The sequence below is a fragment of the Rhinoderma darwinii genome, chromosome 1 (assembly GCF_050947455.1).
Source record: "Rhinoderma darwinii isolate aRhiDar2 chromosome 1, aRhiDar2.hap1, whole genome shotgun sequence".
NCBI lineage: Eukaryota > Metazoa > Chordata > Amphibia > Anura > Rhinodermatidae > Rhinoderma > Rhinoderma darwinii.
Genome location: NC_134687.1, coordinates 293,384,016 through 293,409,663, shown reverse-complemented (window position 1 = coordinate 293,409,663; position 25,648 = coordinate 293,384,016). Strand labels below are relative to the sequence as shown.

General features: G+C 42.7%; 1 protein-coding gene across 1 annotated transcript in view; it reads right to left on the bottom strand.

Annotated features, from left to right (window-relative positions):
- Nucleotides 1–25,014, bottom strand: part of FSTL3 (follistatin like 3) — a 186,054-nt gene extending 161,040 nt beyond the window's left edge. Inside the window, exons 1-3 of the mRNA XM_075854850.1 lie at nt 24,565–25,014; nt 14,777–14,962; nt 11,810–12,025 (exon numbers count right to left, since the gene is read on the bottom strand). Of these exons, the coding sequence (XP_075710965.1) occupies nt 11,810–12,025; nt 14,777–14,962; nt 24,565–24,649 (487 nt within the window). The 5' untranslated portion in view covers nt 24,650–25,014. The remainder of the gene's footprint in view (nt 1–11,809; nt 12,026–14,776; nt 14,963–24,564) is intronic.
- Between the last annotated feature and the right edge of the window lie 634 nt (nt 25,015–25,648).

The window sequence follows — 25,648 nt, the reverse complement described above, 5'->3', positions numbered from 1 at the left end:
TACACCTCGACGAGTGTTTTGGCGAGTTTTTGTCAAACCACTGTGCAAAAAACGTCTGGAGCAGTTTTTGCAAGAGGAATTTTCCTCCTGCAAAAAACTCAGTGTGAACACAGCCTAACAATGAATCAATGTATTTAGAATTTACATACAATTTAATTTTTTGACGTGTAAAATATATGCAGAGATTTATATAAGTATATGTGTGTATACGTATATATTACACGTACGTATATATCTATATGATGTTATAGATATATAACATCCCTAATTATTAATTTTTAGTATTAACAAATTTCAAATATATGTCTATATATCATATACATTACATGTGTGTGTGTGTATATATATTATATATATATATAATATAGACGTGTGTATGTGTGTGTGTATATATATATATATATACATACATACACACAGTATATAAATATATATATATGTATATGATTTTATTTATATATATATATATATATATATATATATATATATATATACATACATACATACATTATAAGCCCTAATTGATTACTAACTAATTAATTGTCCTAGTCTGAGTACTATCTACCTAACAGACTACCTGAACTATAACTAGCTGCCTACACTAAACTATCTATGTGGAGGTGTTTTTTGTGTGTTTTTACAGTCGGTGTGTCTTTAGAGGAGACACACAGCAGCTGCTCAGCACAGCTTCTTCTCCCCCACTGTCTCAGAACGATCTGACAGGGAGGGAGGAGAAACATTGTAACGAACAGCACAGAAAGTTTGTTGCTGCAACAAACTTTGCTGTGAACACCATGATAAGTTTATCTACGTGGGCTGGTCGTGAAGGGGTTAAATTGAGATTGATTGTAATGCCATGCATTGCTGACATGATATTGTAACACGCACTTTTGTATTAATGCGGGGCATGTCCGCTGTGCGGGGGCCCAGAAATGTCTTTTATCATGGTGTTTATGTATCTCCTTCAATAAAACGAGTTAAAAAAAAAAGAAATATCCCACATGTGGCCCTAGTGTGCTAATTCACTGAAACACAGACCTCCGAAGCAAAGGAGCACCTAGAAGATTTTGGGGCCTCCTTTTTATTAGAATATATTTTAGGCACCATGTCATGTTCGAAGGGGTCTTGTGATGTCAAAACAGTGGAAACACCCCCAAAAATACACCATTTGGCAAACTACACTCCTCAAGGAATTTATCAAGGGGTATAGTGGGCATTTTGACCCCACTTTTTTTGCTGAATTTAGTGGAATGAAGCCGTGAAAATGAAAACCTAAATTTTTTCCAACAAAACGAAGAAATTTTCTATTTTTACAAGTCATAAAGGAGAAAAAGCATCCCAACATTTGAAAAGCAATTTCTCCCGATTACGGCAATACCCCATATGTGGTAATAAACTGTTGTTTGGACACAAGGCAGAGCTCAGAAAGGAAGGGGAACCATTTGGCTTTTTGAGCTCAAGCTTACGGCAATGATTTTCAGGTGCCATGTCGCATTAGCAAAGCCCCTGAGGGACCAAATCAGTGGAAAACCCCCAAAAGTGACCCCATTTGAGAAACTACACCCCTCAAGGAATTTATTGAGGGGTATAGTGAGCATTTTGACCGCACAGGTGTTTTGCTGACTTTAGTGGAATTAGGCCGTAAAAATGAAAATCTACATTTTTTCTAATAAAATGTTGAAATTTTTATTTTTACAAGGCATGAAGGAGAATAAACTCCCCAACATTTGAAAAGCAATTTCTCCCGATTACGGCAATACTCCATATGTGGTAATAAACTGCTGTTTGGACACACGGCAGGGGTCAAAATGGGAGGATCACAATTTGGAGTTCAAATTTAGCTGGAATGGTTTTAGGGTGCCATGTCACATTTGCAAAGTACCTGCGGGACCAAAACAGTAGGAACCCCCCAATAATGACCCCATTTGGGAAACTATACCCCTTACGGAATCTATCTAGGGGTATGGTAAGCATTTAGACCCCCACTGGTCTTTTGCTGAATTTTTTGGAAATAGGACGTAAAAATGAATATCAACATTTTTTCCACTAAAAAGTTTCATTTTTTTATTTTCACAAGGGATAAAGAGGAAAACGCACCCCAACATTTGTAAAGCAATTTCTCCCGAGTACGGCAATACCCCATATGCGGTAATAAACTGCTGTTTGTACACACGGCAGGGCTCAGAAAGGCAGGAGCGCTATTTGGCATGCAGATTTTGCTGGATTGATTTTTGGGTGCCATGTCGCATTTGCAAAACCCTAAGGTACCAGAGTACAGTTGAAGCCCCAATAAGTGACCCCATTTCGGAAACTACACCCCTCAAGGCATTTAACATTTGCCAGAGCTCAGAAGTGAAGAGCAACATGCGCATTTGAGGTTCATTTTGGTGGTTTTCACAGCATTGGACCACAATTGTAGGGCTCTGAGATCAAATAGTAAAACAAACCCCCAAGTAGTGACCCCTATTTTGGAAACGACACCCCTTAAGGCATTTTAAGGGTTGTAGTGAGCATTTTGCCCCCACAGGTATTTTTCCATTAGTAATTAATGCATAGCGGATGGTGCAAAGTGAAAATTGCAATTTTCCGCTTATATGCTATTTTAGTGCGCAATATGTTGTGCTCTGTTTGTGCTACCGAAGACACACATCTCGTAAACTGCTAAGCTGGTTCCCCCGGGTATGGCGATGCCATATATGTGGACGTAAACTGCAGTTTGGGCACACTGTAGGGCTCAGAAGGGAGGGAGCGCCATTTGGCTTTTGGAGCGCAGATTTTGCTTAGTGGTAGTTTTGTTTGGGGCTTTGCTGGTATTTTAGTTTATAATGTGGGGGTACATGTGAGCTGTGCGGAGTACATCAGGGGCATAATAAGAGGGTATAATAATGCGGTAAATAAATAATATTTCAGAGATATGTGGCCAGTGTCGCACTGATAAATGGTGCCCGATCTTATCCGCTTTTGGACACTCTGTTCCGATCTGCTTGTAAACACCATAGATGCAGCGCTCGGTTTTGAGGGCTGCATCTAAGGGGTTCAGCCGGATCGGAGGCTAGCTCCGGTCCTGGCCTGGAAACAGTGATAGCGTTAAGCTATCGCTGCTTTAAAACTATGTCTGCAGACACCGTACAGTACAGACATCAGTTTGCGTTAACATGACAACTCCTGTGACGAACTATTACATCACATAGCGTTAAGGGGTTAATACTGAAATGTTGGCCTACTGAAAAGTATGTACAGTATATGCACTCAATACTTGGTCGGGGCTCATTTTACATGTACTACTGCATCAATGCGGCGTGGCATGGAGGCGATCACCCTGTGGCACTGCTGAGGTGTTCTATTCCGATGGGGTGTCTTTTTTATGCCTCGTTTTCCAAAAATGGCATGAAAAGTGCGATGTCACTTCTTGGGATGTTTTTGGAGCCTTGACTCTTTAGAAAAACAGCTCCAAAAACGGCTGTCAAAAACTCAGCGAAAAACCTGAGTTTGATTAAAAAACGCCTGAAAATCAGGAGCTGTTTTCCCTTGAAAACAGCTCCGTATTTTCAGACATTTTTTATTTTGTGTGTGCACATACCCTTAGGGGTAAACGCCCCGAGATACACCTGAAAACACTCTGTGTAAACATACCCTTAGAGTATGTTCACACGCTTAACAAAAAACTTCTGAAAATACGGAGCTGTTTTCAAGGAAAAACAGGTCCTGATTTTCAGCCGTTTTTTTAGCAACTCGCATTATTTGCGGCGTTTTTTACGGCCGTTTTTGGAGCTGTTTTTCTATTGAGTGAATGAAAAACAGCTCCAAAAACGGCTCAAGAAGTGACATAAACTTCTTTTTCACAGGCGTTTTTTTACGCGGCCGTTTTTAAAAACGGGCGCGTAAAAAAACGGCCCGTCGGAACAGAACGCTGTTTTGCCTATTGAAATCAATGGACAGATGTTTTGAGGCATTCTGCTTCCGATTTTTTGCCCGTTTTTCGTCCATTTAAAAACGGCCGAAAATAAGCAGTGTGAACATACCCTCATAAGTAAAATTAAATACATGAGACATTCCTTTTAAAGCACTGCTTCGTATTGTCTGTTACTGCTTCCATCTGACTTCCCAGAACTGTGCAAGAGTGCATATTTAAGTTTCCTTACTTCCTATGAAGTCTCTATATAAACTAAACACAAGAGCTGAAATGACGTCATGCCAACTTTAGCTGATTGCAGTTGACGAGGAGGTGCATACCACACCACCTACTGTATAAATACCAGCATACCAGACATTCACTGTGGCCTAGACAATAGTACAAAGATACGTAATATGGGAAAACACCTTCAACATTTGTTGAATAATGTATTCAGTTATACAGATGTGCACAAAACTCTTGTTTGTTTTACTAGAAACATCACACATGCAGTATTACTTTCACCAGATGAGTTTGCATAGAATTTGCTGCCTCAGTACTGACCTTCTATTTTAATGTGAGTCATATGCCTTTTAGAATTTGATATAAATATTTTCACTTGCAGGTGCTGCATAATAATACAATTCCCTAATATTTTCTGTGGTGTAACTCTTTATAGTACAAGTTTATGAGCAGATGCATGGCGTTCACAGAGCTCTAAGATGTTTTTTGCCTGCTTCTGAAATAACAGAAAGTGAATAGCTTATTTCCTACTGTCTACGGTTTTCAACCAAGAACAAAGCATTTGTTGCTTATATGAATCCTTCATTGCAGCAAAGTAAAATGCTTATTTCGCTTTCTCCTAGTCAGCGGACAACATATTGTGGAGATTGGACTATACACATTTGAGACCAGGCACCACCAATTACCAATAGTTTGTAGATAGAAGCTCCAACACTGTTGCTCTGCCAGACACCTGCATCACCATTGCATGCTGTAAAAGTTCCAAACAGTTGAACAATCCACTGGACATCAAGTATGAAACCATAAGTTATTAAGAATTCCCAAGAGTTTCCAAATGAATATCAATCATTAGTTCTCCACTGACCAACTAGCAGTTCTAAAACCCCTATGGTTTCAAGACCCCAATGGTTCACCATGGAATACATACTCTTTCTCTATTAGGCTGGGTCCACACGACCTATTTTCAGACATAAACGAGGCGTATCATGCCTCGTTTTACGTCTGAAAATAAAGCTACAATACGTCGGCAAACATCTGCCCATTCATTTGAATGGGTTTGCCGACGTACTGTGCAGACAACCTGTCAATTACGCGTCGTTTGACAGCTGTCAAACGACGACGCGTAAAAATACAGCCTCGTCAAAAGAAGTGCAGGGCACTTCTTTCAGACGTAATTTGAGCCGTTCTTCATTGAACTCAATGAAGAGCAGCTCAAAATTTACGGCTGTCAGAGAAGCCTCGCAAAATGCGAGGAGGAGCAATTACGTCTGAAACGAGGCAGCTGTTTTCTCCTGAAAACAGTCTGTCATTTCAGACGTAAAAGCCTGCTACCGTGTGCACATACCCTTACACAGTGGACCACTAAGTATCAACTTACAGGGATCTACAGGGATCAGTAATGATATGCTAAATGTACCATCCACCAAGTACCGAATTAGCCATTTCACTGTGAACCAGGTATTAGACATTGACTGTGCTACTGACAATCAAGTACTCTATGTTTGAAATAAATCCCATACACTGGGTCATGACCAGTGTAGTGAGCCGGGCTCGGAAAGATGTGTCCAATGGGCGGCTCCCATCTGCCCTACGCATTGTAATTGCAGGTCTCTTCCTATTAGGGATGCACGATGCATCGAAACTTCGATACTGTTTCGATACCGTGCACCCCCAAACGGTTCGATACCGGTTATTTCATGTATTTCGATACTAAGCTGTGCGGCCGCACAGCTAAGTATAGTAACACATGAATGTTAGAGCGGGGCTGCGGCTGTGTGATAAAGTCGTATCTCTGCTCCTGAGTCCTGACAAGTGCGCGCCGTCAGGATGATGCGATGCAGCCAGCGCTGCACTAATGAACGTCAGCACTGAATACCGAACATGGAAGGGCGGACTGAAAAACACCCCCATGTTCGGTCTTCAGTGCCTGCGCCGCCGCTCATTAGTGCAGCGCCGGCCGCATCACCTCATGCTGACCACGTGCGCACTTAAAGAGGCTCTGTCACCAGATTTTGCAACCCCTATCTGCTATTGCAGTAGATCGGCGCTGCAATGTAGATTACAGTAACGTTTTTATTTTTAAAAAACGAGCATTTTTGGCCAAGTTATGACCATTTTTGTATTTATGCAAATGAGGCTTGCAAAAGTACAACTGGGCGTGTTTACAGTAAAAGTACAACTGGGCGTGTATTATGTGTGTACATCGGGGCGTTTTTACTTCTTTTACTAGCTGGGCGTTAGGAATGGGAGTGTATGATGCTGACGAATCAGCATCATCCACTTCTGTTCGTTAACACCCAGCTTCTAGCAGTGCAGACACACAGCGTGTTCTCGAGAGATCACGCTGTGACGTCACTCACTTCCTGCCCCAGGTCCTGCATCGTGTCGGCCACATCGGCACCAGAGGCTACAGTTGATTCTGCAGCAGCATCAGCGTTTGCAGGTAAGTAGCTACATCGACTTACCTGCAAACGCCGATGCTGCTGCAGAATCAACTGTAGCCTCTGGTGCCGATGTGTCCTCGCTCGTCCGACACGATACAGGACCTGGGGCAGGAAGTGAGTGACGACACAGCGTGATCTCTCGAGAACACGCTGTGTCTGCACTGCCAGAAGCTGGGCGTTCTGAAGAGAAGTGGATGATACTTCTCGTCAGAACGCCCAGGTAGTAAAAGAAGTAAACACGCCCAGATGTAACACACATAATACACGCCTAGTTGGACTTTTACTTTAAACACGGCCAGTTGGACTTTAGCAAGCCTCATTTGCATAAATACAAAAATGGTCATAACTTGGCCAAAAATGCTTGTTTTTTTAAAATAAAAATGTTACTGTTATCTACATTGCAGCGCCGATCTGCTGCAATAGCAGATAGGGGTTTCAAAATCTGGTGACAGAGCCTCTTTGATGTCAGGAGTGGGGCAATAGCTGCATTACACAGCCGCAGCCCCGCTCTATAACAGCGGAGATCAGAGAAACCTCTTATCTCCACCGTTATTCCCCTGAATGCTGCGATGAAAGCTGACTGCAGCATTCAGGGGAAAATGAGAAGGGGGAATGCCCCATGGATCGCATCAAAGGAATCCCTGTGACGCGATTGAGGGACATACCATATATGGCCAGATAGCCCAGGGTCCATTGAAGGAGTCCAGGGCTGTCTTACCATATTTCCTGTTGCTAGGGCATACTTAGATATGTCCTAACAACTGCCTTTGTACTATCAGTACACAGGCTAATGTACTGGCATTTAGATATACACCGTGTTCCAAATTATTATGCACATTGGATTTAAGTGTCATAAACATTTAATTATTAGTTTTTCAATTAAACTCATGGATGGTATTGTGTCTTAGGGCTCTTTGGATCATTGTAATCAATCTCAGACACCTGTGATAATTAGTTTGCCAGGTGTGCCCAATCAAAGGAAAACTACTTAAGGACGTTCCACATTATTAAGCAGGCCACAGATTTCAAGCAATATGGGAAAGAAAACTTATTCGTGATCATCGTACTGTGAAAAGATTTGTGGCTGATTCAGAGCACAGACGGGTTCGTTCAGATAAAGGTATAATGAGGAAGGTTTCTGCCAGACAAATTAATAAGATTAGGAGACCAGCTGCTAAAATGCCATTGCAAAGCAGCAAACAGGTATTTGAAGCCGCTGGTGCCTCTGGAGTCCTGTGAACCTCAAGGTGTAGGTTTGCGAGTGTGCATAAAGCTATTATTCGGCCACCCTTAAACAATGCTCACAAGTAGAAACGGTTGCAGTGGGCTCAGAAATACATGAAGACTAATTTTCAAACCGTGTTGTTTACTGATGAGTGCCGTGCAACCCTGGATGGTCCAGATGGATGGAGTAGTGGATGGTTGGTGAATGGCCACCATGTCCCAACAAGGTTATGACGTCAGCAAGGAGGTGGCGGAGTCATGTTTTGGGCTGGAATCATGGAGAGAGAGCTGGTAGGCCCCTTTAGGGTCCCTGACGGTGTGAAAATGACCTCTGCAAAGTACGTAGAGTTTATGACTGACCACTTTCTTCCGTGGTACAAAAAGAAGAACCATGCCTTCCGTAGCAAAATTATCTTCATGCATGACAATGCACCATCTCATGCTGCAAAGAATACCTGTGTCATTGGTTGCTATGGGCATAAAAGGAGAGAAACTCATGGTGTGGCCCCCAAGTTCCCCTGACCTCAACCCTATTGAGAACCGTTGGAGCATCCTCAAGCAAAATATCTATGAGGGTGGGAGGCAGTTCACATCAAAACAGAAGCTCTGGGAGGCTATTCTAACATCCTGCAAAGATATTCAATCAGAAACTGTCCAAATACTCACAAATTCAATGGATGCAAGAATTGTGAAGGTGATATCAAAGAAGGGGTCCTATGTTAACATGTAACTTGGCTTGCTAAGTTTTTTTTGATTGAAAGAGCTTTTGATTTCTGTAAATATGACCTCCTGATGCTGCAAATTCAACAAATTACCATTTTAGTTCTCTTTACAACCTTTAAAATGTTTTGATCTCTGTTGTGCATAATGATTTGAAACAGTGCAGTTTGAGTTTTTTACTTCTAAAAAAAAATCTGTTATCATTAGGAGACTTGTTCAATAAAATTCGGGCTTGAAGATTATACTGACTGTCATTTGCATAGACTATTTAGGAAAATCAGCGAAAAATAACATTTGCATAATAATTTGGAATGCGGTGTATAGTTTAAAAATAAAGTAAAAACATAAAGTAATATTAAATTTTAAAAAGTACACATACACCTTTTTTACAATAAACATTAAAATAAGTCTCAATACATAAAATATACACATTCGGTATTGGCGCGGCCGTAATAACCTGCACAACTATTTTTTTTGCGTCATTTATGATGTGTACGCTGTAAAAAAATAAAATAAAAAACTGCTTTCTTTCACATTGTGGGGCACGAGGTGTGATGAATTTAACCTTCATGTGCCTCACATTAATACCCCATCATGTATCTTACACATTAACCCATTATGACTGAGAAACATGATGGGGTTAATTACTATTAATGTGAGGCACATTCAAAATTCATCACAACTCGTGCCTCACATCAGAAAATGGAAGAACTTTTTTTTTATTACTGTTGGCAAAGTATCGTTTTGGTATCGAAATCGCAATACTACACAAAGTATCGGTATCGAAGTCCAAATTCTGGTATCGTGAGATCCCTACTTCCTATACACAGAAAGCCAGAGATCTGTCAATCACAGGGGGACCCATAGCCTTGTTAAAGGTATATAACATTCGCATTGACTCAATGTATAAGGGCTTGTCCACACGTAACGGAATTGCTGCAGCATTTCTGGTAAAACTAGCAGATATTTCACTGCGGGAAAAACAGCACCATTTTTGCTGCGTTTTTTTCAATGCTGGGAGATGGTGATATCGCCTCTGAAAAACACAGCAATTCAGTCCACTTTCCGCAGCAGCTTGCTGTCTTTTACAGCGAGATCTCGCGAGATCACGCTGTATATGACAGCAAGCGTGATCTCGAGTAAGTGACACACATTAACGTTACTGAAGTGTCGGGAGTGTTTAATAGACATCGCGTCCTGGCTGGAAGCAATGTCTATTTACTCTCAAGACACTTCAGTAACGTTAATGTGCGTGTAAGTGACAGCACACACTGTGCTGAGTAAATGAATGGGGAGAAGTGTATGACGCTGATTGGTCAGCGTCATACACTTCTCTCCGCAATGCCCACTTGGTCAAAAGTAAAAACACACCCAGTTGGGCATTAAGAAAGTCATTAGCATAAAGCTAATAGGTCATAACTTGGTGAAAATGTATAGTTTTTCTACATAAAAACCACTGCTGTTACCTACATTACAGCGCCTATCACATTATGTAGGAGATAGGGCACTTATAATGTAGTGACAGAGCCTTTTTTTAAAAAAATAATCTCAGGGCAGCATAAATTTAATGATAGGTTTTCTTTAAAGCATAAGATCAATCTCACTGATATTTACCACATGCTATTTAACATTCTGTCAGTTGCTTCTTACTGTCTGCTTGGCAACAGACAACAAAGTATCAATTTTTAAATTATGGCGAATACTAAAAAAGTGACAATTTGTTGCCTGTTGCTAAGGAGACAGTAAGAAGAAACTGTCATTTTAAAAGTCATTTAGCAAATCTCCGTCAAACTGAACTACATTAAAAAGAGAATATCCAACCAAAACGTAGAAACGGCCATATATTAGTAAATAAAAAATGAAAGCATTAGCTAACGTTTGACAATTATATTTAATTTCCATCAAGAGATATTGGTATTTTTCTATTGATTTGAAGTGTCCGTTTCTTTAAAACTGACAATAGCAAGTCCAGCCATTATTGGTTGTTACATTTTATTTGCTTCTCAGCAACTGTTACTTTGAAATTGATGAAATATGATGAGAAAATTAAAGTTGATAAGCAGTTTCTAAGAAGCTACATAAAAAGGGACAACCAATATGGATGCACTTGTGGTTGTCACTTTAGCAAAAATAGCTGCCACAAATTAACATAAAAATGCCATTATGAGTAAAACAAACATAATAGCCAAACTATAGTAAATGCCCTAAATTCTGAAGCACTCTGGCAATTTGTATTTTTTTTGCACATATCATGCCAACTTATTAGCAATATTCTATCAGTGTCATTTGTTTCTTCTTAGCTCAGTTGCAACTACATTTTTTTACCACGAACACACTGCAGGGAGCCGGGCTCCTAGCATCATAGTTATGTACGACGCTAGGAGTCCCTGCCTCACTGCAGGACAACTGTCCCGTACTGTAATCATGTTTTCATTATGGGACAGTAGTTCCACGGAGAGGCAGGGACTCCTAGCGTCATACATAACTATGATGCTAGGAGCCCGGCTCCCTGCCGTGTGTTCGGTCCGGCACTTGCGGCTGAATTACGTTCCGTCCATTACGGACATAATATGCTCGTGTGAATCCAGCCTAAGACTCTACAGTTAGGGGACAGAAGTTCTATGTCACTGATCTACCACTTGCTGTACTAAGACTTAAAGCAATTAAAGTGCGATGAGACTCCACCGCTTCTGCCTCTGCAAAGTCAGTAGCATAATGGGAAATGTAGTCTGCATTAGGAGACCCATATCAGAACTTAAGAAGGAACCAGGATGGCAGAAAACCCCTAAATGGCACATTAACTAACACAGCTATACACGAGAGCCTCAGCATTATTCTTCAATAATGACCTATGCTGCAATGTATAGGAGAAAACAACTGCTGGAGTGCTTCTTTAATAGTATATGGCCATTTATAAGTTTTGTGCGGAAATCCTCTTTAAATTAGGCAGAGCTCTCACCATACATATGATTACATACATATTGTGGTGTGTGATGTCAAAACTTTGGACTTGTTGGGTTGAATATATCTGTTGCTGTGTCAGAATGAGTCTAAAGGCTGGAGCGTCATTCATGGCTTTGACCAATTACATTCACTAAGACAAAAGAATATCTCTGTAATACGGCACCGTATGGAGGCAGCACACATTTGGTATGGAGCAGCAGGGACACCATGTGCCTCCATACTGCTCTGTCATGTGCATGAAGCGTAACATTTATAGTCATTTTCATAGCAAATGAGGTTATTTTGCATTAAGAAAAAACAAATATAAGAAGTGATAACATACTCTTGCATTTTCCGTAGTACATGACCTCCAGGTCCGGCTGTCCACGACATTTGTTTGTGATTAGCTCACATTCCTCCTGGTATGTGTTTCCATCTGAGCCACATACAGGAATATCACTTTTGAGACCCGAACACTCAGGTGCACATTCACACTGGGGGCGGCCATCTTTCAGAAGACATGTCTTGCCAGGCGGACATTGAACACCATCACAGCTGTCTGTGGGAAACAAATGAATATTAGGCTACATTCAGATGAGCGTAGATAACCTCTGAATTGAAAAAATGCAGTTTTTCACGTCTGAGGGACACCCGTGCGGGGAGCATTGTCACGGATCCCCCATAGACTAGAGTCTATGGAGGGATGTTTGACATGCAGTAAAATAGGACATGTCCAATTTTTTTACAGACCTTTAACACGCTAAGTTGAAACAACGGTTGTGTGAACGGCCCCATTCATGTACATGAGTCCTTGTGACGGCCGTTGTTTTAACTGCCGTCACACGGACTACATATACGCTCGTCTGAATGAGCCTTTGGAAGACATCAAAGACATTAACAAAGTGCAAAGGAGCTGTGAAGAAGTAAGATAGAATACAATGGACTCATTTATATTAGACTATAAATTTACCAGTGACAGTATATTTTGACAAGCAAAGAACAGCTCTTTACTATTTAGTACTGCTAAGTAATTTTAAGTGGAGCTTACGCGAAGCTTCTATTTTTTTCTTCTTATATGTACAAAGGAAGCTGGTCTGGAAAGCTGCAAAGTGTAGCTTGCAGCCTGACTCTGTCAAGGTACTGGTATGCTAATATAAGCACTTAGCAAAGGAGGCAGGCAGAGAATAGAGTTATCCAGTGGTGGATCCTCATAAGGGCGGTTCGGGTGGCCCACCCCACAGCCTATAAGGCGCTGGGAAGACTTCCTGCGTAGACCGGCGTGAAGATGTCACTGCATCACGCTGGTCTGCGCAAGTGTGCTTCCCAAGGTATGTGCAGCGCTCCGTTCGTCACGGGAAGGTAAGTACAATATATTTTTATTTTTTTGTGGGGGAGGGGGGGCATTGCGGCAATATACAAGGGGGGGATTTCTGTGTAGCACTATATAAAAGGGAGTGGGCAGTGTGGCACTATATACAAGGGGGGCTGTGTGGCAATATAAACAAGGGAGGGCTGTATGCCACTATATACAAGTGGGGCTGTGTGGCACTATATAAAAGGGGGGCTTTGTGGCACTATATACAAGAGTGGGTTGTGTGGCACGATATACAAGGGGGAGCTGTGTGGCACTATATATAAGGTGGGCTGTGTAGCACTATAAATAAGCGGGACTGTGGCACTATTTACAAGAGGGGAGGCCTGTGTGGCGCTATCTACAGGGGTCTGTGTGTGGCACTATCTACAGGGGGGCTGTGTGGGGCATTATCTACAGAGGGTCTGTGTGGCGCTATCTACCAGGGGGCTGTGTGTAGCGCTTTCTACAGGGGGTCTGTGTGGCGCTATCTACAGGGGGGCTGTGTGGCGCTATCTACCGGGGAGGCTGTGTTTGGCGCTATCTACAGGGAGGCTGTGTGTGATGCTATCTAAAGGGGGGCTGTGTGTCGCGCTATCTACAGGGGGGCTGTGTGTGACGCTACCTACTGCGGAGGATGGGTGTGGCGCTACCCACAGAGGTGTGTGTGTGTGTGGTGTTCTCTACAGGGGGGGCTGTGTGGTGCTATCTATAGGGGGCTATGTGTGATGCTGTCTACAGGAGGATGTGTGTGGCACTATCTACAGGGGCTGTCGGTGGCACAGGGGGATGTGTGATGCTATTTACAGGGGCTGTGTGTGTGGCGCTATCTACAGGGGCTGTGTGTGGCACTATGTACAGGGGGCACTGTGTATGTGGGGCTTTACTTTACAGTGTTTGACAAAATTTTATACAGGGGCGCAGTGTAAAGTGCTAGTATATTTAGGGGCAAAGTGTGTGGCACCATGATAATTTTATCTTCGTTTATAGGTGTGGAAATGTTGGAAAAGTGAGGAACCGAAGAGCTCCTGGCCGGGAGAAGTCGTCATAAAGTTTGCACCGGATGGAAAAGAGGAAAAAAAAATACTAGAATCTGAGAAGTGGTCACCTGTGAGTCACTAGATTTATAGAGAATCTGTCACCTCTCCTGACATGTTAACGGAAATCCTTGTATTTCACAAAAAGTCTTTGTGCAGTCCAGGACTGATAGACAAATGGGTATTACAATTCCCCTTGTTAGGAGGATGTGTCCGGCACAGTGTGAAACTGTTAGGGTATGTTCACATGCCCTATTTACGGACGTAATTCAGGCATTTTTCGCCTGGAATTACGGCTGAAAAAACGGCTCCAAACCGTTGGCAAACATCTGCCCATTGAATTCAATGGATCTTACGGTGTTCTGTGCCGACGGGCTTTTTTTTTATGCGCCGCTGTCAAAAGACGGCGCGTAAAAATACGGCCGCCTCAAAGAAGTGCACGTCACTTCTTGGGACGTAATTGGAGACGTTTTTCATTGACTCCATAGAAAAACAGCTCCAATTACGTCCGTAATGGAAGCCGGGAAAAACGTCGGTACTTGCAAAAACGTCTGAAATTCGCCTGAAAAGAGCTCCGTAATTTCAGACGTAGGGACACAGCCCTTTGACAAGGGGAATCGTAACACCCAATTGTTAATGCTTGCACAAAAAGGTAGTGTTAACAATAGTTACGGAGCGGCAGGGGGGCGGTGGAGAAGGGGGCCCCAAGTTTGGATAACAGCCCAGGGCCTATGGTCTACTTAATCCACCACTGGAGTCATCCGTTCATTTTATATGCAAATTGAACAGCAAAAGACAAAAATATACATACTCTCTTGATGCTTGTTAACACACTGAACTGCAACGACTGTTATACCCTTTTTGCTAATCTCGTCAAACTGGTGGGGAGATAGTTGGAGATTACCCTTCTTGTGTCACTCACCTCTGCAAGGGTGACAATTGACCAGTCCTAGGAAGCCGAAAAGGCTTATTTTGTTCATTGGATCTGTATAGTTAGACCAGGCAGTGTCAAGGTGTCCATCACCACAGCATTCGTCCCACGTCACTGCAGAAAGCAACATTAAGCTGCATGTCGAACTAGAACCCTGAAGAAGCCAGCAAGTGCCACCTGTAAGATGTAAAGCAAATAGTATAGTTTATAAAAATGAAACGAAGGCAAATACTGGATTTTTTAAAATAGTAAATCCATCAGTGAACGTCAATACAGTATGTTACAACATGGGGATGTTGGAATTGCAAATAATTGACTGCAAGGGTATCTTCACACGATACACTAAAAACGTCTGAAAATACGGAGTTGTTTTCAAGGGAAAACAGCTCCTGATTTTCAGAAGTTTTTTAAGCCACTCGCGATTTTCGCTGCGTTTTCCACGGACGTTTTTGGAGATGTTTTCAATAAAGTCTATGAAAAACTGCTCCAAAAAACGTCCCAAGAAGTGACCTGCACTTCTTTGTCGCGGCCGTTTTTTTACGCGCCCGTTTTTCAAAATGGCCGCATAAAAAAACGGCCCGTCGGAACAAAACGCTGTTTTTCCCATTGAAATCAATGGGCAGATGTTTGGAGGCGTTCTGCTTCCCATTTTTCGGGCGTTTACGGCCCGAAAAACGGCCATGTGAACATAGCCTAAGGATAAATGCACTTAAATGATGAAAGCATCTTTCCTCTAAGGAATAGTTCATATGGAGTTTTTGGGCAGGTAGAAAAAAGGCAGATTTTGAAATGCAAAAATTTTTTGACACTTTTTTTTTTTTTACACACATTTTTGAGGCTTTTGTTTCTGCCTCCCATTGAAAAAAAAATACCTCTACATCCTATTTAAATAAATGAAGGGAGATTTGGTGTGTTTTTTGGCGCGGATTCTAATTCGGTTTCTATGTCAAAATCAGCAGTGTAAAAAAAGCCAAAAAAGCAGTGTAAACTAGGCCTAAGAGTAAATAAAAATAAACGTGTTCTGTAAAACTGTCTATGCATGTCTTAGATATAATAAGCTGCTTTTTTTTCATTGATTACATATAATTCTAAAACATTTATCAAAGAGCAAATGGTTTGTACAGTGTTAGCCAATAGATAAAAGAGATACAAAATGAAAGGTTTCTATAAGTCCTCGCATATTGAAGACTTTTATTTTGTATCAATTCCAACTAGAACATATTTCCATCAGAATCCTTCTTTTGCTATAGTTGTACTACTAGTTTTTGCTCTGACTGCTTGGTGTAGTTCCCCACTGACTACATCAACTACAGAAAGTGGTTGCTGTCACCCTGTAGTCAGCTGAAGCTAGCCATAGTCTTTTGTTGGTAAATCCTTCTAATTTAACCGGTTAAAGACCGCCCATTGTATACATATATATATACGGCACAGGTTTAAGCTTGCTGCCCGAGCAATTAAGTAGCTGAATGTTGGGACGCTGGAGAGCAGACCGAATCGGTTTTCACCGCTTCTGTCTTCTCTGAACTTGCATACACATAGCTTAATGAGCACTGTGTATAGAATAAAAGAAGTGACAGCGCAGCTGCATCTATTAGTCGCGGTGGTCATGTGACTGGTCACATAATCCGCGGTGTGCCAGTAGTAGGAGGCTGCTGCTGGGTATAACTAGAACCAGCAGAGGGCTGATTTTCCCTGTAATTTGGGCAGCTTACAGAGGAAAAGTAAGGGGTAAGAAAAATAATATAATAAAGTTCCCCAAAGTTTTTTTCTGACCCTTGAGGGACAGGCCATAATAATAAAAATATAAAAGTAAAAAGAAAACTAAAAATAAATTCTATAAAGTTACACATAAAATATCACCCCTGAAAAATGCTTCCCCACCAATCATTGTCGTAACGCTAGTCCTGAACCAATTGCCCTAAAGTAGACATGTGATTTATAAAAATTGACGATAGACAATGATGATCACAAAAAAAAAATCTCTTTTAGGGTATCACTATATTAGAGAAAAAAATGCTAAAAAAATGCTAAAATTATGTGTATAAAAATAAGAACAGAAACATGCATTCATCACAAAAAAAACATTGCAAAAAATATTGTCACTAGCCCAACAAATAAAAACATTATAGCTGTTGTTAATTTTTATTGGTTCCATTTTGGGGTACATGCGATTTTTTATATCACTATTGAATACATTTTTTGGGAGATGAGGAAACCAAAAAACAGCAATGCTAGCACGGTTTTTTTTTTTTACAGTGTTCACCGTGCAGTATAAACAACATGTTAACTTCATTCTGCGGGTCGATACGATTACAGCGACAACAAATTTATATTGTTTTTTTACATTTCACTATGTTCCCACAATAAAAATACTCTTTTCTAAAAAAAAATCATGTTTTAGTGTCGCCATTTTCTGACAGCCATAACTTTTTTATTTTTTAGTTGATATCGCTGCAGGGGGGGGCTTGTTTTAACGCGTGACGAGCTGTAGTTTCTATTGGTACCATTTTGCATTATTTGCAACTTTTTGATAACTTTTTATTTAATTTTTTTTGAGACAAGATGACCAAAAAATAAAACGCTGTCATTGTTTTATATTACATTTTTTTACGGTGTTTACCGTGCGGTAAAAATAATGTGATATTTTTATAGATCAGGCCGTTCCGAATGCGGCGATACCTATTATGTATAGTTTTTTTTTTCATGTTTTCATTTTTTTTCTAATAATAAAGGAGTTGATCAGGGAAACAGGACGATTGTTGTTTTTATTATTTAAAACTTTTATTTATTTTTCTTTCACATTGTTTTTTACTTTTTTCACTTTTTTTATTACACTTACCTGGGGACTTGAAGATCTGGTCTTCTGATCCCCGCTACGATACACTGCACTACTTATGTAGTGCAGTGTATCGTAACTGTCATTCTTCATTTGACAGTTAGCGTATTACGTCATGCCTCGGGCAGGACCTAATAGGCTACCTACCGTAACGGGGCAACCAGGAAGCCTAGCAACGGCTTCCTGGTTGCCATAGCAACCATCGCCATCCATCGCGCCAGCTCCCTCCCACTGTCAACCACTTCAATGCGGCGGACGCCATTGACAGCCGCATTGAAGGGGTTAAATGGAATGGCTGCGATCAGCTGTAACTGCCATTGCAGCCATTGAAGTGGGATGTCAGCTGTGTATGACAGCTGACAGCCGCTGAAGATGAAGCGCACACAGCTCCTGTGCCGGCTTCATCTACAGGGCGTGACTGTACACCCGTGTGCGGGAAAGCACTTTGAATTTGGACGTAGTCACGCCCAAAAGCGGGAAAGGGTTAAACAAGCACTACATTGTAGAATACCTCATGTTATTATTGACTTGGGATTAGATATGGGGGACTGTGGCACCAGGGAAAGCCGATGAAACCCATTAAACGCAATGGGTTCCGTTGGTCTCCGGTGGTGTCCGTGGTTCAATCGATCCGGTGCTTCCGGTTATTCCCTTGTTCTGCTCCTCTGACAGCCTTGGGCTCTATTCACACTACAGGGTCCGTGAGTCGGACGTTTTGGTCCGATTTTCGCGGCCGTTTGGCATCCGTTCCGTTTCCGTCCCGGCTGATTTTGACCCATTTTGCATCAGTTTTTTTCCCTGTCCATTTTAAAAACGGATGAATTTCATTTGTACATTTTTCTCCACACACTTCCCTCTAGAGATAATGCCACACACTGCCCTCTATATATAGTGCCACAGCCCTCCTGTAGGCAGTGCCACACAGCCCCCTGTAAGTAGTGCCACACAGCCCCCGTTGTAGGTAGTGCCACACAGCCCCCCTTGTAGGTAGTGCCACACAGCCCCCCTGTAGGAAGTGCCACACAGCCCCCTGTAGGTAATGTCACACAGCGCCCTGTAGGTAATGCCACACAGCATTTTTTGAACGACCGTCACATGGCCGGGAAACCCTGTCGTGTGAATAGGGCCTTAGCCCGTCGTTTAATAATACATATTTGTAAAAACTAAAAATTTATACTAATTATAATAACAATAATATGTATAAATGTAAATATATTTTTTTAATGATCATATAGTTTTATTTTGTCAATTTTAATATAGTAGATATTTGCAGAAAAGTGGTCGTGTACAACACAATAATGCTGGTGATCCAAAATACAATGAGCATATTTATACCGCCGGCGATATTATGACTTGTTTGAACATATAGAAATATGTTCTATCAGTCTGACAAATTATTAGACATGTTTAGTCTCTATGGTCACAAATTCAAACATAAGTGTTTAACTACAATCAAATGAAAATTGTGGGACAGTACGAAAGAGCAACTGTAAGGACTGTAGCTATTATTTTCTATATGGAAAATTTATTCCAATTGTAGGTAGGAATCTGTCTACGGTCATCTTATCTGGATATCTAAGATACACTATATGCATGCATATCGTGCATATCTGCACGAGGGTCACGTTCCGACGTTCCAGCGCAGCTTTCCGTCAGAACGGGACCCTGACTGACACAAACGGAAACCATCACCATTCCCTTGCACAACTGAGACAAACGGAAACCATTGTCATCGGATCCGTCACCATTGAAATCAATGGTGATGGAAACGGAAACCTTTGGTTTCCGTTCGTGTCAGTCAGAGTCCTGTTCCAACGGAAAGCTCCAGCGGAACGGGACCCTGGCACAGATGTGAACGAAGCCTTAATCATTGAATTCAGGTGTTTCAGTCAGTCCCATTGTCACAGATGTATAAAATCCAGCACCTAGCCATGCAGTCCCCCTTACAAACATTTGTGAAAAAATGGGTCATTCTAAAGAGCTGACTGATGTCGAGTGTGGTACTGTAATAGGATGCCACTGTTGCAACAAGTCAGCTCGAACCATACCAACTCAGCCACGAAGTGGCAGACCACGTAGAGAGTGGTAGCCGACTGCTGAGGCGCATAGTGCATAACAGTCGCTAACGTTTGGCTGACTCAATAACTGCAGAGTTCCAAACTTCGTCTGGCATTGGTTTCCATGGCCGAGCATCTCCATGCAAGCCTTACATAAGCAAGCACAATGCAAAGCGTTGGATAGAGTGGTGTAAAGCACGCTGCCACTGGACTCTGGGGCAGTGGAAACATGTTCTGTGGAGTGACGAATCACGCTTCTCTTTCTGGCAGTTTGATGGATGAGTCTGGGTATGGTGAATGCCAGGAGAACGTTTTGTGCCAACTGTAATGTTTGGTGGAGTAGGGATAGTGCTATGAGGTTGTTTTTCAGGGGTTGGCTTGGGCCCCTTAGTTACAGTGAAGGGAAATCTTAATAATTCAGTATACCAAGACATTTTGGACAATCGTATGCTTCCAACTTTGTGGGAACAGTTTGGGGAAGGCCCTTGTCTGTTCCCGCATGACTGTGCCCCTGTAATGACGGGGGTGGGGAGACAGACAAGTGAGCCCTAATCTACCCGCCACTCAGTCCCTGCCTACTTGCAACGACCCGCCCTAGGCGACGGGGTACAACTGGGCGACGGTCCCTACGCTCAATAAGTGCACGACAGACAAACAGACAAGGATACACAGAGCTAGGGGGAGAAAGGGGCAGTTGCCCACTGCAACACCGTGAGCAACAAGAGAAGTGAACAAGCCGAGTCAAACCAGGAGAGTACGAGGTGCCAAACGCAGAGCAGAAGAGTAGTGAACAAGCCGAAACAAAACAGGTGTAATGGCAGGAAGGAGGTGAAGGGAAAGTGAGCCCTAATCTACCCACCGCCCTGTCCCTGCCTACTTGCAACGACCCGCCCTAGGCGACGGGGTACAACTGGGCGGCGGTCCCTACGCTGTCTAAGTGCACGGGAAAACAAACAGGGAACACGCAAGGGAAGGGGCAGTAGCCCACGGAACGCCGCGAGGGAACGGAGCGGTGAATGAGTAGTCGGACCAGGATAAGGTGGAGTATACCCAAGTGAGCACGGAGGAGGAAGCAAGCCGGAGGCAAAGCAAAGCAGGTTAAGCAGAACAGCAGCAAGGCAGAAGCACGGCAGAAGCAGGCTGGAGCAAGCAGCAGTGGGGCCAGGAATCCAAAAGAATTACAAGCACTGAGGAGGAGAACACGGCAGGTAATAAAGGACAGGGGGCGGAGCTAACTCCGACTGACCAGGCCGCGATAGGCTCTCCCACTCCTGAGCCTGCCACCCTGGTTGGTGGGAGATGGTGTCAGTCGAACAGGTCTGGCCTCAGGTGTGGATTGATTAATCCCAGGAGTATACCTAGACGTAGTACCTGGCAGATCCCTAACAGTACTCCCCCTTTTATGAGGGGCCACCAGACCCTTACTAAGAGGACCCGGTTTAGTAGGGAAGAGAAGGTGGAACCTCCTGATCAATACCCCAGCGTGAACATCACGGGCAGGTACCCAAGTCCTCTCCTCCGGCCCGTATCCTCTCCAATGGACCAGGTACTGGAGGGAGCCCTGGACTATCCTACTGTCCATAATCTTGGCCACCTCGAATTCCACCCCCTCAGGGGTGAGAACGGGAACAGGAGGTTCCCTCGAGGGGGACCAGGACGGGGAGCAGCGTTTAAGGAGGGAGGCATGGAAGACGTCATGTATGCGAAAGGATGGGGGCAGCTCCAGACGGAAGGATACAGGGTTGAGGACTTCAATGATCTTATAAGGTCCAATAAATCGGGGAGCAAACTTCCTGGACGGGACCTTAAGGCGCAAGTTCCTGGACGACAACCAGACCAAATCCCCGACGACAAACCGGGGGTTAGCAGAATGTCTACTATCCGTCTGAATCTTTTGTGCGCTCTGGGACGCCTCTAGGTTCTTCTGAACCTGGGCCCAGACAGTGCACAGTTCCCGATGAACATCCTCTACCTCAGGATTATTGGAACAACCAGGGGAAGCGGAGGAGAACCTTGGGATTGATTAATCCCAGGAGTATACCTAGACGTAGTACCTGGCAGATCCCTAACAGCAGGAGTGTATGAGGTACCAAACGTAGAGCAGGAGAGTAGTCAGCAAGCCGGGGTCAATATGAAGCAAGGACAATAGTACAAGAAGCTGCAGCAGGGCCAGGAAACCAAACGTGAAGAATCACAAGCAAAGGAGGAACAGGAAAGGCAGGTATAAATAGACAGAGGGCGGGAGCTAGCTCCGTCTGGCCAGGCTGTGATAGGCTCTCCCACTCCTAAGCCTGCCATGCTGAGTGGTGGAAGATGGAGTCAGTCTCAGAGACATAGAAGCAGGTGCAGACTGATTACCTATGGGCGTTAACCCCGAAGCTGTGCCTGCCAGATCCTTTACAGAACCCAGTGTATAAAGCCAGGTCCATAAAGGCATAGTTGGGTGAGTTTGGTGTGGAAAAATTTGACTGGCCCGCACAGAGCTCTGACCTCAACCCCATCAAACACCTTTGGGATGAACTGGAACAGAGATTGTGAGCCAGACCCTCTCATCTAATATTAAAGAGGCTCTGTCACCAGATTTTGCAACCCCTATCTGCTATTGCAGCAGATAGGCGCTGCAATGTAGATTACAGTAACGTTTTTATTTTTAAAAAACGAGCATTTTTGGCCAAGTTATGACCATTTTCGTATTTATGCAAATGAGGCTTGCAAAAGTACAACTGGGCGTGTTGAAAAGTAAAAGTACAACTGGGCGTGTATTATGTGCGTACATCGGGGCGTGTTTACTACTTTTACTAGCTGGGCTTTCTGATGAGAAGTATCATCCACTTCTCTTCAGAACGCCCAGCTTCTGGCAGTGCAGATCTGTGACGTCACTCACAGGTCCTGCATCGTGTCGGCACCAGAGGCTACAGTTGATTCTGCAGCAGCATCAGCATTTGCAGGTAAGTAGATACATCGACTTACCTGCAAACGCCGATGCTGCTGCAGAATCATCTGTAGCCTCTGGTGTCGATGTGTCCTCGCTCGTCTGACACGATGCAGGACCTGTGAGTGACGACACATCGTGATCTCTCGAGAACACGGCTGTGTCTGCACTGCCAGAAGCTGGGCGTTCTGAAGAGAAGTGGATGATACTTCTCATCAGAACGCCCAGCTAGTAAAAGTAGTAAACACGCCCCGATGTACGCACATAATACACGCCCAGTTGTACTTTTACTTTTCAACACGCCCAGTTGTACTTTTGCAAGCCTCATTTGCATAAATACGAAAATGGTCATAACTTGGCCAAAAATGCTCGTTTTTTAAAAATAAAAACGTTACTGTAATCTACATTGCAGCGCCTATCTGCTGCAATAGCAGATAGGGGTTGAAAATCTGGTGACAGAGCCTCTTTAATGTCTGACCTCACAAATGTTCCTCTGGATGAATGGGCAAAAATTCCCACAGACACTCCAAAATCTTGTAGAAAGCTTTCCCAGAATAGTGGAAGCTGTTTTATCTGCAAAGGTGGGGGGGACCAACCCCATATTAATGACTATGGTTTAGAATGGGATGTCATAAAAGCTCCTGTAGGTGTAATGTGTAGGTGTCCCAATACTTTTCTTCATACAATGTACCATCTGTGTGCACTATTGCCCATTAGGACTGTGTAAATATATGTAAATGTTTCTAAAAACATGTACTCCATTGTTGTAAATCATTATTTTTTACATACGAAAGTAGTCATTCCCTCTCATAGCCAAATGAAACATTCTCTTCACTTTGTATTCAGTTATACATGAAAATGTGTGTAAGGATTAGATTTACATTTGTGTGCATGAATATAGGTTAGTCAAAGAAAAAACTTCAGCATAAAAATAAACGGTTTTGGAAAACATTCAAGTTTGTATATGTGTGTTTATTTGTGGTGTTATGGTGTCTACGTGCGGTGCTTATTATGTGCCTTATTGGTGTCTGGGATGTTTAGTCTGGTCTATGTAATAAAATATTTATACAGCTAAAGATGGAAAGATAGATAGGTAGATAGTTAGATTGGAAATGGATAGATAGATAGATAGATAGATAGATAGATAGATAGATAGATAGATAGATAGATAGATAGATAGATAGATAGATAGATAGATAGATAGATAGATAGATAGATAGATAGGTAGGTAGATAGATAGATAGATAGATAGATAGATAGATAGATAGATAGATAGATAGATAGATAGATAGATAGATAGATAGATAGATAGATAGATAGATAGATAGATAGAGAGATATTATAGACAGATAAATGAAAGATATCAGAGAGAGAGAAAGAGATGGATGAATAGATGGATAATAGGAGATAGACATATGAGACACAGATAAATTAAAGATTGGATGGATGGATGGATAGATTAAATATAGATAGATTAAATATAGATAGATTAAATATAGATAAATATAGATAAATAATAGATAGATAGACATAATAGATAGTTTAGATATGGATTATTTACACACATAATATGACAAATACATCCATAAAATGCATGTAATATATAAACAAACACACAAGCACAAATACAATATACAGACACATAAAAAACGTGTGTCTATATATACATAAAGATATATACACACACACACACACACACACACACACACACACACACACACACACACACATATACTACACACATATACAGACATATAGTATAACATTTATAACATGCGTGTCTATAAGAAAGAATATAGACACACGCACGGAATTGCAAGCGATATAATTATGGTTCTCCATATGAAGTGTGATGGTGTGGAGAGGTTAGAGTATATACAGAACAGGGCTCCCTGAGGCAGGGGTCCAGTGAGGAGTATGTAAGAAAGGGGTTGGGGTGTCTAATGTGACTCACCCGGCTGCATTGTGCCCCCGTCTGGGATAGGGTGGCATTGGGTAACAGTCAGGAGCAGGAGAGGGATCAGCAGCAATTGTAGCATGGTGCAGGAACTTGCCAGCTTCACGGAGTCCTAGGACCTGTGTCTGGGCGCTGTCTACCTGTCTGTGGCTGCCGTCCGTCGCTTCAGATGTGCTCTCTCAGTCTGACTAGGTCTTTCTATCTATATCTCATGAGATTTGTGTGTTCTGAAATGTTTCCGTGACCCTCCCCCGTTTGTTTGCCACTTCTCCCTGTCTGTATCCCTGTGTGTGCCTCTGTCTAGTCTGTCAGTATCTCCCCTTATTTGTGCCCCTATGTCTGTCCTGTGTCTAAGTGCTGTCTGTGTCTAAGAATTGTGTGTACAATCTGTGTCTGCCCCCTCCTCTGCACTTCTTTATTTCCCCTGGTGTCCCCCCTCCTTTCCTCTTTTTTTTTTTTTTTCTTAAGTCCCCCCACGCTGGGTGTTTTCTCTACGTCTCTTCACTTTTGTTGTAGTATTGCTTCACCTGTCTGTGTGTGTGTGTGTGTGTGTGTGTGTGTGTCTGTCTGTCTGCCCTGTGTCTGGGAATGCGCCTATACTCTAATATACGTCTGTCTGACTTGTCTTCCCTGTGACATGTGCGAACATTTCTGTAACTTTATCTACTTGTCCGTTGTGTGTTTATGTGTGTGGGTGTGTCATTGTGTGTGTTGTGCCAGCGTGTGTGTCATTGTGTGTGTTGTGCCAGCGTGTGTGTCTGCCCGGTGGTCCTGTCTGGCTCTTGCCTCATAAACTCCAGGACTTGCACTGTGCGCAATGTCTCCTGTCTCCCCTCGCCTGAGGAAACAGCTTTCCCGCTCAGGTATGTCTTGTGCTGATAAACACATGCAGGCGTAGTGTTTGAGGTATTCTCCATTTCCATAGGGGACATAAACAGTCCTGTTTTGTGCTATGGCTCTGCCCCTCAGCTGCTGTGTGCCCTTTTGTCTGAGGTATGTCTGTAATTGCTGTCATTTGTCTGTACCAACTATCTCACAATTTGTTTGGATTCTTTGCCATGTCTGTCTGGGTTTATCAGTC